Source organism: Haemaphysalis longicornis, unplaced genomic scaffold, assembly GCF_048455015.1.
Source record: "Haemaphysalis longicornis isolate Haplotype H1 unplaced genomic scaffold, Haemaphysalis longicornis Haplotype H1 scaffold_6, whole genome shotgun sequence".
NCBI lineage: Eukaryota > Metazoa > Arthropoda > Arachnida > Ixodida > Ixodidae > Haemaphysalis > Haemaphysalis longicornis.
In genome coordinates this window covers 211417060-211435936 of record NW_027526407.1, presented here as the reverse complement: position 1 = coordinate 211435936, position 18877 = coordinate 211417060, and the positions used below count along the sequence as shown (strand labels likewise).

At 50.7% G+C, this 18877-nt stretch overlaps 1 protein-coding gene across 1 annotated transcript in view; it reads right to left on the bottom strand.

Annotated features, from left to right (window-relative positions):
- LOC144143466 (uncharacterized) overlaps positions 1–18877 on the bottom strand; it is a 338543-nt gene that overhangs the window by 111140 nt on the left and 208526 nt on the right. Inside the window, exon 12 of the mRNA XM_077675212.1 lies at positions 512–623. Coding sequence (XP_077531338.1) covers positions 512–623 — 112 coding nt within the window. The remainder of the gene's footprint in view (positions 1–511; positions 624–18877) is intronic.

The following is an 18877-nucleotide window of genomic DNA, read 5'->3' as shown; positions in this document are numbered from 1 at the left end:
TTCTTTATTTGTTATAGTGTTGGGATCCCACACAATGCTCCCAAATGACACGGGGGCTCTTACAATGGATGTATAGTACGTCTAAGTGACGAGGTGGCATCAACTAATCTGTGCTTCAGGAATCCTAAGTTGTTTCTCGCCGAGGAACATGGGCTATTCGTATGCGTTGGCCAGTAAAGGCGGCACGTCAAGGTTAATGCCAGGTACTTATGTTGCTCCGCTTGTTTAATCTGCTAACCGCCAATAGTATAGGTAAAGTGAGATTCATCCTTTTTATTTGCGATGCACATGTAATCCTGCAATGTTTCCAAATGTGAGCACCAGTATTTCTAAATAAAATGAAATAAAACCGTCTTGTCGAAAGTGAAAAGAATGTCCCACTTATCGCACCGTAAATATGCAAAGCGTATTTATATTTGAAAACCCGCGCAGTTGCTAAAACACCCTGCCGTTATTTATGAGCACACAAAATGATCTTAGCATAATTCTGCGCGGTACAGCAGCCAAGCACCTGTTGGACGAGTTCACTCCTCGTCGCCCTCTTGCGCCGAGGTGAGGCGTCGAACTCTTCCTGCACCTCCATCTCGATCTCGTTCAGCTGCCTGGTCAGCTTCTCGATCTCCCTGGAAGCAGAGACAAGAGCGGAACGCACACACAGTTTCGTATTTGAACAGATTTCTGTAGTTTTGAACAGATTTCTGTAGTTCTGTAGTTTTGAACAGATTTCTGTAGACAGGGTCAAATCTGCAGTAAAGGTAGGTCGTGGACAGAGACGTAGCCAGTGGTAGGGTTTAGAGGCCTACCACGCCCCCCCCCCCCCCGTTATTTTTATTAGATAGCGCCTGAGCGAGCGCCTATACGTTCCTTCCGGCGAAATCCACCCTTCCCTAACCCGTTAACCCGTTCCCTAACCGCCCCCCCCCCCCGGTCCCCCGAAAAAGATTTCTGTCCGCGCCCCTTGTCACGCTCAAGACTGGACGGAATAACACTGGCAGGGGCTCATAATAATGCGCTCTCCGGTTGCTTGTAAGGGCTCAGCAATAATAGTGATACAGCTTGGCGACTAACGCTAAAACCAGATAGCAGATATGCTTTCTGTTGACACGTCTTCCCAAAAATAACCACACCTTGTGGCGACAGTTTACTCTACACTATATATATAATATAACAAATTAGGTGGTAGAAATCATATATACCATATTTTTGAGATTTAAGCACCCCCCAATTCTAAGTAGCCTCCCCTACTGTTCGAGAGAGAGAGAGAGAGAAAACTTTTATTTGAGCCACGCTTACTGATGGCTGGTAGCAGCTGGGCGAAGGCCAGCCACGACTTCAGTAGCTCTGCGTACCAGGGTCTCCTGAATCTCCTGGCTAGAGCTATACCCAACGCCTCTCTCCATAGCTCGCTGCTGGAGATTTGAGGGAAGGGGTCGTAAGGGCAAGCACACATGGAATGTTCCGGAGTGGCACGTTGGCCGCATTGGGGACAGTTGGGAGACGGGAATGATGAGGGGTGGATGTGGTGCAGACGAGCTCTGCATGGGAAGGAGTCTGTCTGCAAGAGTCGCCAATAGCGGGTTTGGTGAGGTGTGAGGGAGGAATGGGCGGGGGATAAAGTACGACAGGAGAGTCGGTAGTGCTCCACGATGTCGTTCAACGTGATGAGGCGTTCTTTGGAGGAGCGCGCGCCGTGTCGGGGGACGATGCTCACACCAGCCCGGAGTGTGAGACCGCGGCGGGCAATGGCATGGACAAGTTCGTTTCCCGGCAGGCCAGTGTGAGCCGGGGCCCACACCAACTCCACCATCTTTTGAGGCGGGTCATTCTGGATGATGCGGAGGGATTCAGAAGAGATGGTCCCCGTACAAAATGCAGTAGAGCCAGCTTGCAGTCCGTGAATATCTTGGGCGCGGTTGGACGTTGTGTGGGGGCCAGCGCAATGGCCGCTTCCTCCGCAGTCGTGGGGGAGGTAATCAAGATGGTAAGCGTGCTGAGGGGGGTGCAAGCGGAGTTGCGCGTTACCACCAGAGCGTAGGCGCTGTGATGGCGGTATTCCGACGCATCATAGTACGCCGCTTCCGGCCATTTTGCCAGTTCCCGGTCCAAGGCGCGTGTACGTGCTTGGCGGCGCGCTGAGTTGTAGACGGGGTGCATGTGTCGTGGTGCATGTGCCTTGTGAATATGTTTTCCCGAATTTCAAGTGGAATATGCATGGCACTTCTAGCTTGTTCGAACAGCGGAATGCCTTGGGCAGCGAGAATGGACTTGCCCGTTTCCGTTAGTTCTAGGTGATTTCTCTGGGATGATAAATGGTTTAAGAAAAACAGCGCAACGGACGGGAGCCGAGTGAAAACAGACCGGGACGGGCAGAGAGCGCCCGTTCCTGTGTGTTTTCACTCGCGTCCTGTCCTTTGCGCTGTGTTTAATAATGGATTCCTACCGACCCGCCCAGCTTCGCACTCTCGTTCAGTATGATAAATGGGCTTCAACTAATTCGTTTGCGGTGTCAAAAACTCCGAGCTGGAGCAGACGATCCGTGGATGCGTTAGGGGGTATCTGCTGTGCGGTGCGGTAGTCCTTGCGGATGAGGCCATCGATCTTGTTCAGCTCGACCTTGGACGCTTGGCAGAGTACAGAGGAGGCGGCTGATAAAAAAGGAGTGCCCCCACTGTCGGAACAAAGGTTTGCAAACGGATCTAAGCAGCCCCTTTACTAAGCAACCGTCGCACGGTAGATTTCAGACGCGTAAAAACGGGCCCAAGCTGACGTTGTGCAGAAGTCGTTTATGAAGTGTAAATTGCAAACCACATCGAGGGAACGGAAGACGACATGCGGTGGGATACTGAGAGCGGCGGCTCAAGGGGTGTGACCCGCTCGAGTGGCAGTGAGAGGGACTGAGTATTCACTGTAAATGCAAACTAGCCGGAAATGGAGTTTTAATCAAGTAATGTGCCCTGAAGAGTACCTATAGCAAAAAATGTACTCCCTAGGCATGGTTTAAAAAAGTGGATGAACCTCCATGGTAGTACCGTTGCCCATCCGTGTAGCAAAAAAGAGGATTTAAAACGACTTAACACCATTTGTGAGATGGCGTACGGTTCCTTGTATACTACCACGTCCACAATAAACTACCCATCTGGGGTAATCATATCAAGCGGGCGGTCGCCATGTGAGTCTTGTGTTGTTTCGTGTATCAGCACTTCAACCGTGGCGTAATGCTAATTAGAACGAGTAAGCAGGACGCGACGGTTGCATGCAGCTACAAAACCGATACCGCACGTATACCCGTATACATGCTTCAGCCAGCGCGATCACAGGCAGACAGCGCGGCCTTGTTGTTTCAATCTGTTTATTTTGGCGATAGGTGTTGTCAAAGCTGCTAACAAAGAGGCAGTTCTCACCGCTGCAAATAATTGCAATGTTGATCTGCCTCGCTTGTTTCCGCATATATAGACGATTTAAATTCTCGTGCCAGCGCGCCAACGCACCCGACTGCAGCGACTCAACTTGCCCTGGCGGCACGACTTGCTGTCCGGATGTAGACAACCTCCGTGCTATCAACGCAGCGCGGCCGGTGACTCGGTGCGGCCGAATCTTGAAGCCTCGCCTTGGGCCATCGTTCTTCCTTATTTGAGAAGGACTAGTAGTGCGATTTGGTGGAAAGATTTTCATTTGCCCCTGTCACACGAAGAACGGCCCCTAACAGCATTTGGATACGGCGACAGCTGTGGACAGCTCGCTGGTAAGTGGTCTGTCATGCGTCGATGCGTTTGTCAAACGTTTGGATAGGGTTAACAGCGAAGTACCCGGGTACCCGTGCCGCACACAGCACGTACACGCACGGGCAAAGAAAAAAGCACACGCTCGTTTTCTTTTACTCATTAGTGGGTTTTGGAGTATGCATTCGCTCTTTTGTAGGCTGGTTTGTAACAGGGCATTCGAGATAAAATCGTTTGTCGCGAGCGGCGTCATTTCAAAGCAACGTAACGGTTACTTCGTGCTGGCGAAAATCAGTGCAGTCAAACGGGAGCGGGAAAGAAGGTAGACAGGTCGGAAAAGAGGGCGCTTTTAAAAGCAAGCGTAATGCAAGACGCGAAAAGCAACGCAACCCGCCTGCGTTTCACCGAACTTCAGGACACAGCCGCACGCGGGTACGTTGTCACAAACTCGAGCGTACGACGTCTAAAAGTACCGTATATATTTTTTAAATTTTATTGTACAGCGCCTAATTGTTGTTACAGTCGTCCGATTCATTCATTCAGTTCAAGTCTATTCGCCCCGAGAAAATGCTGGAACTCTCGCGGCGGTAACGCGACCACTCGCCGGCTCGCCGGCAAGAAAATACCAAAATAAAAAAAATCAGGCCAATCCACCATGTGAATGTGGTTGGAAAGCAAAGCTGTAAACGGCATGCACAATGAATACCCATGCGGCGTCACTTGAATTCCCTCACGTCACTCTACAAATAGTGAAACAAGAGAGAAGTGAATTGCACTTCACCACACCCGTTGTTACTTCAAAGACATATTCTTGGTAAGGAATAAATCAATGCATGATATATGAACAGTGGCTGGTTGAGTTCGATTGGTGTAGCACACGAGTGGAAATTCTTTGTTGGGGGAGAGGTGACGTGGCGTAACACCGGGGAGGACCTGGGGAGCGACCACTACATCTTGGAGATCGAGCTGGTCGGCTGCGGCGGCCGCAAGATGGAGCAGAGGTGGACCGACTGGGACGCGTTTCGCAACCATAGGCGAGAAGACCCGGTGGCGGTAAAAGACATTGTTAATATCGAAGAGTGGACGGCCGGCATCAAGGAGGACGTCAAGCGAGCTACAAAGTCGATCGAGACTCACGATGACATACCGAGTGTCGACAGCAAGCTGGCGCACTTGATCGAGGCAAAGACATCGATCAAGGAGCGGTGGAAGAAGCAGAAGTGGAACAAGAAGCTGCGGAAGAAGGTGACTGAACTGAACCGCGCGATTGCGAGGCACAGCGCGTTGCTTTGCAGACAGCAGTGGGACGAGCTGTGCAACCGCATAGATGGCAGCTTGCATCAGGGCAAGGCCTGGTCGTTGATCCGCCATTTATTGGACGAAACCAAGACCAAGTCGTTCCAGCAGAATCGCATGGCTCGGGTCATGCACGAGGCCGAAAAGAGCCTCGGCAGGGACGAGCTGATTAAGAGGCTGAGTGCCAAGTACCTACCTGAAACGCAGGCCGAGCAACACCCGGCATACGCAGGGGTCTCGAACGAGAAACTAGATCGCGACATCACGACGGCCGAGGTCAAGACCGCTCTGCGGGAGCTGAGCACCAGGTCGGCGGCGGGACCAGATGGAGTTTCTAACAAGGCCCTGCGAAATTTACATGACCTGTCGATCGAGCGCTTACGAGATACTACAACTTGTGCTGGCGGAGTGGCAAGCTACCGACGCAATGGAAGAAGGCGAAGACGGTATTGATACCGAAACCGGGCAGGCCACCAGGCATCGAGAACTTACGCCCCATCTCGCTGACTTCGTGCGTGGGGAAGGTCCTCGAGCACGTGTTGGCGAACCGCTGGCAAGATTATCTAGAGCAAGAGGGGCTGTATCCTGACTCGATGATCGGGTTTCGGAGGGGCCTAAGCACCCAAGACGCGATGATACAACTGAAACAAGAGATCATCGAGAACGAGACGAGAGACAGCAGGGTGATCCTAGGATTGGACCTGCAAAGCGCCTTTGATCGGGTCAAGCACTCGGCCATCTTGGCGCAGGTGACGAAGCTCAACATGGGCGAGAGAAGTTATGAATATATCAAGAACTTCCTCTCGGGGAGAAAGATCGAGCTGTTCGCAGGAGAGATCGAGCTACCAGAACGAGATATTGGCAGCGTAGGCACGCCCCAGGGGTCTGTTATCTCACCGCTGCTGTTTAACATCGTCATGATCCCGGTCGCCGAAGCGGTGGCTGGCGTCAAGGGCGTCCGGCATACCATCTATGCTGACGATATTACGCTGTGGACGACCGGCGGCACGGACGCCAGTATTGAGAGGAGGCTGCAGAGAGCAGTCTCGGCTATCGAAGAGCGGCTTGACGGGACGGGCCTGCAGTGCTCGCCATCCAAGTCAGAGCTCCTGGTGTACTCGCCTCGCAAGGCCGGCCGACCTCTGTTGCCCCCGAGAGAGTGCGATCGCCTGGTTCTGATCACTAAGACCGGTCAGAGAATTCCCGAGGTTCCTGAGATCCGGGTGCTGGGCATGCCGATCAGCGGCAACGGCAGCAAGGATACTCTGATGAAGAAGTTGGCGATCAAAACAGCAAGTACCCTGCGGCTAATCAAGCGCGTGTCGTCCAAGCAGGCGGGCATGCGCGAGGAAGGGCTCGCGCGGCTGGTACAATCCTTCGCTGTCAGTCACATAGTGTACACGGCGGCTTACCACAAGTGGTCGCAGACGGACAAGAACAAGATTGACACCATGATCAGAAGGTTGTACAAGCGAGCGTTGGGGTTGAAGGAGTCAACGGACACCGAGCGGCTGATGCAGTTGGGCGTTCACAACACCCTGGACGAGCTCATCGAGGCGCAGCTGGCGGCACAGCGAGAGAGGCTGGCGGGGACCAAGACGGGCCGGGCCATACTCGAGAGCTTGGGGTACGGCTATCAGGTCACGGGGAGGCAGCTTCACGAGCTCTGTGATAAAGTTCGAGAAAACGTGCGGGTGAGTTCCATCCCTAAGAACGTACATCCAGAGCACAACCGGGAGCGGAGGCGAGCCAGGGCCAAGTACCTCATCGAGCAGTACAGCGGTGACCCGAGAACGAGATACGTGGATGCAGCAGACTACGGAAAGGGCAGATACGCAGCGGTTACCATCAATTCGAGAACGGGGGAAGTGTCCACGTCAGCGAGTATGCGGTGTGTTAAAGGGACACTGAAGTGAATTTGTCAAGCTCCCGTTTTTGCTTGCACTGCGTAGACTGGCTCAAATTAGCACACTTTTCAACGTTCATCCGGTTGACAAATCGGTAATTATTTTACAAAGCGCGAAAGAAGAAAAACTACCATGCGCGGTTTGCGGCGGCCGCACCAACTAAGGCTGTGACGTTGAGAGGAGGGGCGCCGTGATTGGACGATGCCCAAGGTTAGCAATCACACAAGTTTTGGTTTCGGTTTCGGTGCTGTAAGACATAACCAATGGCTTTGTTGGATGGGCATTCTCAATATCTCAGTAATCATCGTACCGCGCTTCTGCCATGTTGTCGGCTGTAAAATGCACAAGATAAGGCTCCCACGACGGCTTGTAGTCGTAGCATTCACTAGCCGAGACCTACGCAGTGCATGAACGCCCTCCGCGTACCCGCAGACGCCCAAATGTCATGCGCTTTTCCCCCATATTTGGAGCTTGCCTCCCTCATGCCTGTATCGTAAAAAGCGTGTTCGCACCAGGCCAAGGGTCTGTTCATTCTGGCCTGTGCCCACTGCCTGCAAGCAGTCGGTGCTTATGGCAACAGCACGCCAACGAGAACTCGCTAGCGCGCCAGTGCCAGCCTGCGCGCGTTTTGTGAACTAGTTCGTGTAGCCATGAACGTTGCGGCCCCAAAAAAGGTGAACTCAATATAGAAAACATCGGCGGAAAACAAAAAAGTTAACTTACAAAAAAAAAAGCACGTACCCGCGGGGATTCGAACTCGTGACTCGCAAAACATTTGGGGTGAATTCCTAGCTCCCCAGACTGCTAGGCCACGGAGCGGGACGGGAATGCCTTGCTAATATAGGGTATATATTGTACAACCGGTTTACACTTTTATTTAGTTTTGGCATTTCAAGCCGCTTAGGTGACTATTTGTTGTACTGCGATCGTGCAGTAAGCGTCGCCCGAGTTTCCACAGTAGCTCACGTCTAGCAATTGCATTTCGTAGACGGAAAAGCGTTCGCAGATGCGTAGTCGTGCTGCTGACCGCTGTGCTTGTTCGCCCAGCGCAAAAAAGTGCTTCCTGCGCCCTACTTTTACGCTGTACGGTAAAAATATCAGTTGATTTTATTTGCTTAGTACCTATATTGACTTCGCTGACTCTTCTCCCGCCTTCAAGAGGCCTTATATATTCCTACTGGCGTACCAGTCAGCGAAGCGTCGCGTGTGTAGCGCTTGTGTGAAGCGACCTTGACTTGGAGCTAGATACAGTGTACAAACAAACCAAGTAAAGAAAGGCACATTCTTCCATTCACAAACGTGTCCTGGCTTCGTTTCAACTAAGCGAACGAATTGCGACCAAGCAATTTTTTTTTAACCTCCTTGATTGGGACGACGTGACGGCGGCCGGCGGACGAAACGCTGGGCCGACTGACTCTGTCGGCCGGGGAGTCGTGCAGTAGCGCAGCCGTGGCGCAGCCAATTGCCAGCTCATCCCCTCCTGACGTCACACGAAAACGCCACAGAAAATGGGCGAGCGTAAAGAGAGGAGGACAGCGTTTTCGAATTAGTTTTTCTACTAAATAAAATCGCGTAAACGCGCCTAGAGTGGTCGAAACATGGCCTGGGGACTCCGGACTACAATTTGCGCTAGTAATCCCGCAATGTTTACATATCACTTCAGTGTCCCTTTAATGCAAACGAAGCAGAGGAGATCGCCATCGCCCTAGCAATGGCCGAGCCGGGGTGTGACACCGTCCTAAGCGATTCGCTAGAAGCCGTACGAAACCTAGCCAACGGCCGGATCAGTGACAAGGCAGCCAAGATAATCGAACGAGTGGTTGCGCAGGAAGAAAGAAGAGTAGAAGTAAGGTGGATCCCTGCGCACGCGGGTGAATGCTCTCCGAATACACCCAACCACAACGAGACGGCCCACAGGGAGGCGCGCGCTATTACTCACCGCGCTCCCAATGTGGAGAGTAGTCCCGAGTGCGAATGGTGGTCGGAGACCAAGGACCGAGCGAGAAGCTATGGCGAAACACTCAAGAACATGCGGCTTTCGAGACGGGCGTACCCGCCGCCACATCGGTCTCTGGGTCGCGAGGAAGCAGTGTGGCTAAGAAGACTCCAGACAGCGTCGGTCACATCACCGGCAGCGTTACATCAGATGTTCCCGGATGAATACCCCGAGGCCCTGTGAAGTGTGTGCAAGAAGGGACCGACCAACCGGTGGCACGTTATGTGGGACTGTGCCACCGAACCGGACAGTGCCAGTTTCGAGAAGTATCCAGCGAAACGTCAAGGAGCCATCGAGTCAGCCAGCAACATAGATCAAAAATGGGCCATCCAGCAGATCTTACCGCGCTTGAAAGGCATGGGCTCCGGAAAGGAGCTAGTGCTCAGTAGGGCTGCGAAAGGGGATGCAACGTTAGGCCGCGTTGAGGCGGAGCCGTAAATCGGCCCCCGCCTACTGCAGGATCTTTGTAAGTAAAGTCTTTTCCAATCCAATCCAAAATTAAAGGGAGCTGAAACCCGGTGTTGAACGATCGTACGTCTCCGTTTCTGCCGCCGCGGACGGAGGCGACGAGATCGGCGGCAGAGACGGAGGAGCAGGAGGAGAAGGATGAAGAGGATGAAGTACTTTTATTCATATTTCTGAATGACGCAGAGTGCGTCCCAGGGGAGTGGTTCCTTCTTCCCAGGAACCCATATGCACTGCGCGCCGCCAGTCCACCAGCTGAATTTGGGTAGGTGGAAAGCGGCTGGGTAGTTGTTGACGGAAAGAGGTAGAGGCTGGGTAGTTGACGGAAAGAGAGGAAGGTGCTCAGGACTAAAGTCGCACACCCCGCTTATGTGGTGGAGTGTTCCTCCTTCTGAGCAACATTTACATTCAGAGTCGTAGCGATTCGGGGGCACGTCGGGTGTGTGAAGGAGCCGAATTGTATGAGCCGCAGGGTAGTTTGTTGTTCTCCGGAAAGGTCAGGGTAAGGCAAAGGTAGGGTCTGTCTCTGAAGGCGATGATGCTGTGTTATGTCCCTGAACGAGACAAGCGGGTGACGGTCCTCGTGCAGCTCCATAGCACGGGGGGCAAAAGCGCAGGCTTGTTTGTGAGCGTATTCGGTGCCCTCCAATTAAGCGTGAGAGGGGCTGATGAGCTGAATGGAACCGTTTGGAGAGAGTTTTTCTGGCACACGCAGTGAGGTCGGGACACCCAACAAGACTGGTAGTTTCGGTATTCTTGTTATGAATCGGTAACTACCTTCCGAACCCTTGGTTGAGTGAGAGCCAAGGCGATGGCTGCCTCTTCTGCTGCCGTCATGTCTTGGGTTTTCAGTGAGGGACACGCAAGAAGGTTGGTTCTGGAGGTAGCCACGATGATGGCTTACTGTTGCTCTCGATGTTGGGAGGCGTCTGTGTAGACGACTTCATGATCCCCACCGAGGATGGGGTCGAGCGCTTGAGCCCGTCCTTGTCGGAACCCCGTCGTGTGAGGGGTTCATATTTTTAAGCAAAGGGAGAATCTTTAGTTCTTGTCGCCGTGAGTCCGGGAGTACATCAAGAGGCGTTGCATTCTGTGCTGGCCATCAAGGAGTATTTGAGTGCGTTCCTTGATGTGACGTTTGGTGTGCGGGCCGACGACAAGGAGGTGTGATTTTTTACGTGAACACTGGGGGCCACAGGCTTTAGGACATTAGCGTACCAGAAGTGAGATGCCATGCGTTGGAGTGAGCGTCCTTTATTTTTGTAATTTATAGCGCACCCGCAAGGAGCGCAGGGCCGCTAGACGTGCCTTGGACGGAGCGCACAGTGGCGCGAGAGGTCGCGTGAAGCAATCACGTGGCATTCAGCGAGAATGCAGGGGGTAAACCCGTAGGAGCGCTCCATGAGTACACCACCTGCTTTCGCCGTCTCGCGTGGGCTCGTACTTAAATCGGTAAGACAACGGACTCTCGCTTTGGCACCCTATTAGTTCCAGGTTTGATTCCTGGCGGCGCCAGTAAATTCTTTTATTTGTTCGCGGGAGTTTTCTGGTGACATCAACGGTCGCGAAAGAACCCTTGGGGGGTAAAGGTAAAAAGCTTTGCTTTAAAACTCCGCCGCTCAGCCTTCACCGAAGCTCGAGTTCACGGAGCAAGATAAACAGGAGCGCCGACTTCGCTTTCTCCGGCGGGCCTTAATGTCCATCACTCGCGGAGCACAATGTAGATGGCGCAGCGAATGGGCCGCGGGCTAAGCGGCCGGCGTTCCCGTGCGCCGGCGGGCGCGTTGGCGGAACGCATTTTTGTCGTCTGCTTCGGCGACGGTTGTTTTAGGCACGGAGTGTTTTGGGTCTGCGTTGGCGCCGCTTCGCGTTCATTGCGCTCCTCCTTCACAGGCTTGATGAACTTGTTCGACAGCGCCTTCTGGGTAACCCGGACCCGAAGTGATTGAGTGGTCGTACGGCAATGATACGTTAAGGATTGGTCTGGATGGCGGGAAAACAAAATGTAGAGACCACATATAGACATATGGCTGCTATACGAACACTACCTTTTGCGCAGTGCTTGCCGAAAATGCGACTCGGTTTTGTAAATTTGTGAACACCAATTCGGCTGTGTTTTAACAGGTTTTACAAAAGGCGAAAGGAGCAACTGGTTCTGATCAATAGCGATTATAAAAGTTCCCGCAGCTTTCTCGCAGTTCTCCAACTTACGTCCAAAACAGAGTGTGCCTAGAACACGGACCGGCACTCACACGCTCATCAGGAAATCACAGAAACGCGATAACATCACCCGCGACTGCCCGCGACGCAGCAATCTGCTCAAGATCAATGCCCTGACAGTGCGGTCTTTTCTCGAGCCTTCATTTCTCGATATTTGAATTCGTCCGGACCCTATATCTCTGTGGTGATGGCTCGCCTAAAGAAAAGGTTTAACGAGCCGCTTGTTTTGTTGGTCAGCCGCTTAAAGAAAAAAAAAACGCCGGGAAACCTGGTAGGCCCACAAATGCAGCCATGCAAATCGCAGCCTTTTATTTGGAGTCTGCGGTGTTATCGACGATATAACACGACCGTAGAGCGACAGTGGACATCGGGCGGTAAGTTGCAGCATGAGTTACAGTGAAGACTGCGTTTGATATTGTTTGGTGCCTTATCAAGCTGACAGTGTTTTTGTATACTTAATACAACAGGGCAGCCGTCCACGCCAGTCATTGGCGCAGAAATGTGTGTATCATTGCCGTGTGCCTATGGAGACTCCGGGCGACCCTTGTAAGCATTGTTCGTGCGCAGAAGCAGCATAAATAATTAGGCATGCGGCCGGAGAGCGGGACAACAAGAGAGGGTAATTTTTACGCTGCATCGATTTGTCGTAAGCAGAATCACGCTAGACTGTATGTTGTGGCGTTCCATATTACTCTTGCTCATTCTTTGGTTCTTCTGAAGTCGTCGTCGTTCAGTTGCGTCTTACATCTGCTTGGTTAGTACAATATGTTTAGCGGATCTTCATAATGTCAGAATAAACGCTCCCTGATAGGGAATAAGCGATCGCCATGTATTCGGTGGCGTGCGATGTATTCGGTGCCGTGCGCGCCGTCTATTGCGGATGCGCGCACGGTTGTTTAAATTCCGCGCGTGCACGCATGCCTTCTGCATAGTAGGACAGGCAGAAGACACGTCGTTGCGACAGAAAAGACGCTTCTGGGGAGAGCGAAGCAGGGAACAGCCATGTAAAGAGGCACAGCGACGAGAGGGCGAACGAAGGAGGAAGAGAGCAAAGGGAAAATTGGGCGGCCGGCTGCGCGCGGACATTGTCGGCCCGAGCAAATTATTTTTTCTGGGCCACAGTCGGCGCTCCTCTTTATTGGCCGCGAGGCCCACCACTGGAGAGGCCGGCGCTGCGATCGTTTTGACGTCACTTGTAGGATCACCGTTCCTATCTAGCTGCGTAGTTGGCTTGCAGCGAGTGACACTTCGCTTAGGAAGCGCATTCTAAAAATATTTTCGGGTTAATTTCCTTCGTTTGAAGTTAATTCTCAGTGCGTCAAGCGCAGTTCGACATAATGGTGACTGTATAACCGTATCAACTGTGGTAGATTATCCGCAAACACCATGAGCGTGGTGGTGTATTACGCATGCGACCGAAGCGTAAGCAGCGGCTTGTTTCCCCGATCCACAATGTGGACTACGACGATCGCCGAGTGAAGTTTCTAGATTTTCCTTGTTTGCAAGAAATGTATAAAGCAGGAAATCGTGAAGCGTTAATTGCTCTCAGAAGCACACGCACCCGCCGTGCCTGCCCGCTCTGCCGACGATGCGGCTCGAACCGACGCAGATCGCGGAAAAACAACTTGTCGCCGCTTTTTAAAATCTCACAAGTCGTGGAAAAGAAGCTCCAGATTGGTGAAAGTGGATGTTAGTGTGATGAAAAATTCTGATAGGTAGTGTCATGAGCTGTGGTTTTCAAACCACAGAGGTGGGACCCGGCAGCGCCGGCCCGTTCACGCACGGTGCGGCGAGCGGCCGAGAGATGGCTATGGGAAAAACAACTTGTCGCCGCTTTTTAAAATCTCACAAGTCGTGGAAAAGAAGCTCCAGATTGGCGAAAGTGGGTGTTAGTGTGATGAAAAATTCTGATAGGTAGTGTCATGAGCTGTGGTTTTCAAACCACAGAGGTGGGACCCGGCAGCGCCGGCCCGTTCACGCACGGTGCGGCGAGCGGCCGAGAGATGGCTATGGGAAAAACAACTTGTCGCCGCTTTTTAAAATCTCACAAGTCGTGGAAAAGAAGCTCCAGATTGGCGAAAGTGGGTGTTAGTGTGATGAAAAATTCTGATAGGTAGTGTCATGAGCTGTGGTTTTCAAACCACAGAGGTGGGACCCGGCAGCGCCGGCCCGTTCACGCACGGTGCGGCGAGCGGCCGAGAGATGGCTATGCTTGCGCGCAAGAATCAGCCGAGGCCGTGCAGGTATCTTGATCGTCGATCGCTTCAGCGGAAGTCACCGCGCTTACAGAGTTCCCAGCGTGGTGAAACGTTCTGTTAGAGACTGTCACTCGCAACTCCAACGGCGATGAAATATCTGCTGCTACGCCGAGCCTAGAGTTCCCAACATCCGATTACGTGCATCCGAAGCCGGCTGTGAGCTGTTGGCGAAGGCCCTCCCGTCGCGCACGCGCGTGTTGCGTTTGGGTTCCTCTAACTTCTTGGGGGCCCCCAACGCCCGGGTCTCCTATTCTAAATATCCCCATAACCCGAAGTCATTAACGACGTGTTTCGCCTCGTACGCAGCCTCGCCTTCTGTGAGCAGTCGTGAGTTTCGAAATTGATGCTTGAGAAATGCCGGCTTACTGTAAACATACAAAACACGCTGCAATTAAAATTAACACGCCGAGCACCTAATGAAAACAAAATATAGCCTTGTCCGAACCAGTTCGAAGGCGTTAAAAATTCGTGTTCATACCGTTCTTCATTGCGGACAAGTCGCGAAAAGTAAACATCAGCCGTGCAGAGTACAGGCTACGGCAGTGATCGTTAATCGAATCCGGGCATGAGTATAAAAACATCGTAAGGTAAATAGGCACTGATGAAGCCAAACTGCAGACCATAACAATACTTTTAAAGGGGCACTGACACAAAATTTTGAAGGCGAGATAACTTCGGAGATAGATTGGTGATAGATACATCATCTGCAAAATATCAGCGGCGAATACAGCCTAGAACATATTTAAAATCAATTTTGAAGTGTGCGAAACGCAACCGAGCAGCCAGCAGAGGACCACGCGCAATTGTAAATAAACAACATCGAAACACGTCACGAGTTTGTATTTGCCGCTTCCGCACTACCGGCGTTTTTCGCCGGCTCGCCCGGCTCGCCGCTCCAATCGGAGGGCCGGAGGGCGGAGCTTCTGCTCTCGAGAACGAACGACCCGATCGTTGGCGGCGGAGGCGCCGTGATTTCGTCAGCTAATCGGGCAGCTGGCCGCGACCAAAGTTCTACAGCGATCGAGGCACTCTGTTTATATTACTGTTTATTACCATTGGATGCGAAAACGCGCCGGAGGTACGAAAAGCTCACTGAGCTAGCCGCACGGTCGCTGTGCAGGCGGCGGCCACGGCCGCGAAGTGGCCCAGGCCGGCGCAGGTAGCTCGAGTGATAGCTTGTTACCGCTGCACGAAATCGTCCCCAAGTCCCGACCATGGTGGCTTACATGAGAAAGGAGTTAATGATGCGATGGCGGGTTGCATTAAAAATTGTCATCTGCACCGCTTACGAGAGCGGCACTCGAATATCCGCCGCAGTGCTGAGCCGAACACATCTGTAGGCGGACCTGTAGGCAGACCGGCCGGCTGCTCCCAGCGCGCGTCTTGCCCCCCACCGTCTCGAGCGTCGCGCGTCGTTCTTTAGCCGCGGTAGCATTTGCACTCGCAGCACCTGCGTCACATCCACGGTCGCTTTTTAATTAAGCGCCTCACGAGATCAGTACGTGGGGGCATTCGCAGAAACTGCCGTCGATGCGGATTCGACAGTGCTACGGCGGCTCTGCTCTGTCATATTCCTCCGACGGTCACGTGGTCAGCTTTGTTCACACAAAATCCACAAAATCCATCGTTTCGCGGCACTCGCTGAAACCGAAACTGCGACTGGCCGCATTGAAAATGCGTCTAATTAAACAACCGTCGCACGCTGAAGCAAATGAGGTTTCTATAGGTTATAAGTAGGTCACTAGCTACTTATCGCAACAAAAAAAAAAACAAGATGCAAAATTTTTTGTGTCAGTGCCCCTTTAAGCATTTGCGGCGAAGCAATCTGATCACCGTTCTCGCGTCATTCATTTGCCAGGCAATGCGGGCAGTGCGTGAGGTGAGATCATAAGTGAGTGACGCGTTTCCGTCGCTGTTACAAGGTGTTTGCTTGCACATACATGTCCCGTCACAAGTATTTCATACTGAATTTACAGCGTACTTTTCTCGGCATCAGTTGCATCATCCTTGGCGTTAGCTGGCTGCGTATGTAAGAGCTGTGGGTCGCGATGGTAGCAACTACCATTCAACAAATTCTGTGGTTACATTTCAAGCTTAGATGGCTACTGAGACTGGTCATAAATGCGCCTCTACTCGGGCACAAGTTAAGGATGGCTGTGGGAGGCGTTGTGTGGGGGCCACTGTTAGACCGGCTTTAACATTCATGGGGCCTCAAAAGGGCAATATGTTTTTCTTTAACAAAGCGTCAATACTGATGATCATGGGTTCCTTTAAAAAATTTTTTTGTAATTGTCTAGATCAGCCAAGGACGTGGGAGTTTGGAGACGCACGACTGGTTTAGCCGAAAGTGACGAAATCTCTTGGTACATGGTAACGATGAATTCAGTTGCTCGATCCTTTACCGCCATACATCATAGCTGCCTGGGTCACTTCCTGTTTATTCTAATGCAAACAGGGGCTGCATCATGAAACTGCTGCGAAGGAAATGCATTGTTTGATTAAAGATTCCTTAGTAATTAAGGCATCCTTCGGCAGCACATTAACACTAAAATGGCTATGGGAAGGTCTATTTCACTCTCAAATGTTCTAGGTCCCTATCAGGAAAACCGTTACGGTCTAAGGTGTTTCAACTGAAAACCTTTCATTCGAATGTAGATCCTATACTCCGTAAAAATGAGTTGCCTGTCCTTTTAGGTACGGCAAACTCTCCCGCAGCGCATCATTCTGCCACGGGGCCATATCCTAATGTCAATGCACACACTATAAAAGCAGCTTGCACTTAATGCGTCACATTGTCTGCCGATGAGCATTTTAGCTTCGCCTCTCTCATCATCATTCACTTCGTGGAGATAGCGGGATTTCTTTGTTGCATAGTTTGTGTCACTGCAGTAATTAATAGCAGAATCAGTCCTACAAATCACAGAAACGGCTCGTTTCACGTTGAAAATACTCACAGTAACACACTTTGCACCGCACGGAGGAACAATCGGTTGCAGTGATGAGGCATAAGGGTAACTTATTGTTCTTAAAGGGTCACTGAAAGCAACCAGCAAGTTGGTTTCAAACGGAAGTCGGACCTCCCCATAGGCATTTCAGCATTGATTTAGTGCCAAGATGCCTAAAGTGCTGAGAAATCGCAGTTCAAGTGCTCATAAAACGTCACGCAAACACTACTGCAGTCGCTGTTTGCATCAGGGAAAAAAAGAAGCAAGTGAAGCAACGGTGATATATAGCAGTATAGAAGCAACTGAATACAACATTACCACGTACCAAGCAGTTTGGTCAGTTTCGGTCAAATCGCTCATGCTTTCCCAAACTCCCCTGTCCTTTGCCGTTCGAGACCACTAAGCGAAATGTTTCTCCATTGGACCCGCGATCAGTATTTACGCTTCATTGAAGAAAAACATTGGCCTTTTGAGGCCCCGCAAGTGTTGGCGTCGAACGATTTTCTCGTGCGTAGCTCGCGTTCTCCCTTGGAAAGCGGTACTGCCACCCCAAGTATGTAGCACCATCCAGCGGCAGCCAAGAAATAAGTTGCGCGCGTCAGGCTATTTAAGCCCTTCCGGTGAAACCGTGTTTTTGCTAGTTTCAACCTTATTTTTAAAAACATCCAGGTGTAAGAGGGGTATAATAGTGTTCTCTCTGAGCTAATCTATCAATCTAGAGATACTTGCATTTTAACTTCACTGTTATTTAAAGTTGTGCGGAAGTAATATCTTTTTTATTGCTGCAAAGCCACGATGGTTAATGTACTGGCACTTGGTTTTATGAAGCCTTTGCATTCCTAATTTAAGCACTGAAATTCGCAGGGAACCTGGCCTAACACTTTTATTACTGTACCGAATTATTAAGTTCATTTAACCATAGTGTCTGTTTTGAATTTTACGTGTGGGGCATTTTTTTTCTCTTTCAGGCAGATGTTCCTTTGACTCCCTGCCTGCATTCCGTGAACGGGGAAGTTAGCCTCCACATCGGTGGCCAGCGTGTCTTGACTGCATCATCTTTACTGGGAGGACTGTCTAGTCTGTTCGCATCGTTCTGGGTTTTCAATATTCAATATCCCAAGAAGGCACACACAGCTCTAACGTTTGTGGAACATGCCTTTTTGGACCTTGCCAGCACCGAACAACGTGTGAAGGATTTAGAACTAATTAACCTTTATTGCATCAATATCGCTCAGTAATATTTTATTTGTTTTCAATCCTGTAATCATTGGCTAGTAATCAAAAAGAATGGCGTATTAGGTTTCTGACTTCTCTTTTTTCTTTTTAACTGAACAGGGGATTACTGAGGGGCCCTCCTGCTGATAACACAGCTAGTTTTTAGACAAGCAATAATATTAACGAACTAATGTAACTTGAAACAATTATCTAAATAATGTTGGCAACTGATGCCAAATGAATCAACTAAAATTATCCGAAATACACGAATTTCATGGCTTTTTCTTCTCACTCTAAAGAAGCTGTCGCGATACCACCCATTCTGTTCTATATCCTTGCAATTAACCCGTCAGACTCGGTCACTTTTCTTGGCGCATTTGTGTCTTTATCAAAACGCACTGGTATCTTCCGCAGCATGTTTTTCGTTCTTTATATTACTCATTTATCCATAGCCATGTCATCGCTGTCTGTCTCCTAGATCATTTATCTCTTGTGCCTTTACCATCTAAAAAATTCTCGTTACCTTTCAATATCAAATCGTTACACAGCTCTCGCTCATTTCACCACCAATTGAAAAATTTTTTTGTTGTCGTAAACCACTGCAATCATTTTTTTTTCATTTTGTGTACTGAGTATTGATGCGTACTCATAAGTTCTGATAAGTACTGACGCGTTCTCGATCCGCTACTGTTATATAATGATTTCATTTACCATGCGGTTGTGTTTGTGCCCATCTTTGTTTTTCGCGTATTTCCAGTTCTTTTGGTAATATTGTTTCTACGGTTTATTCAACTAGCATTGTATTGCTGTCTTTCATTCCTAACTGGCGTATTATTAGCAATGTATCATTTGTGCT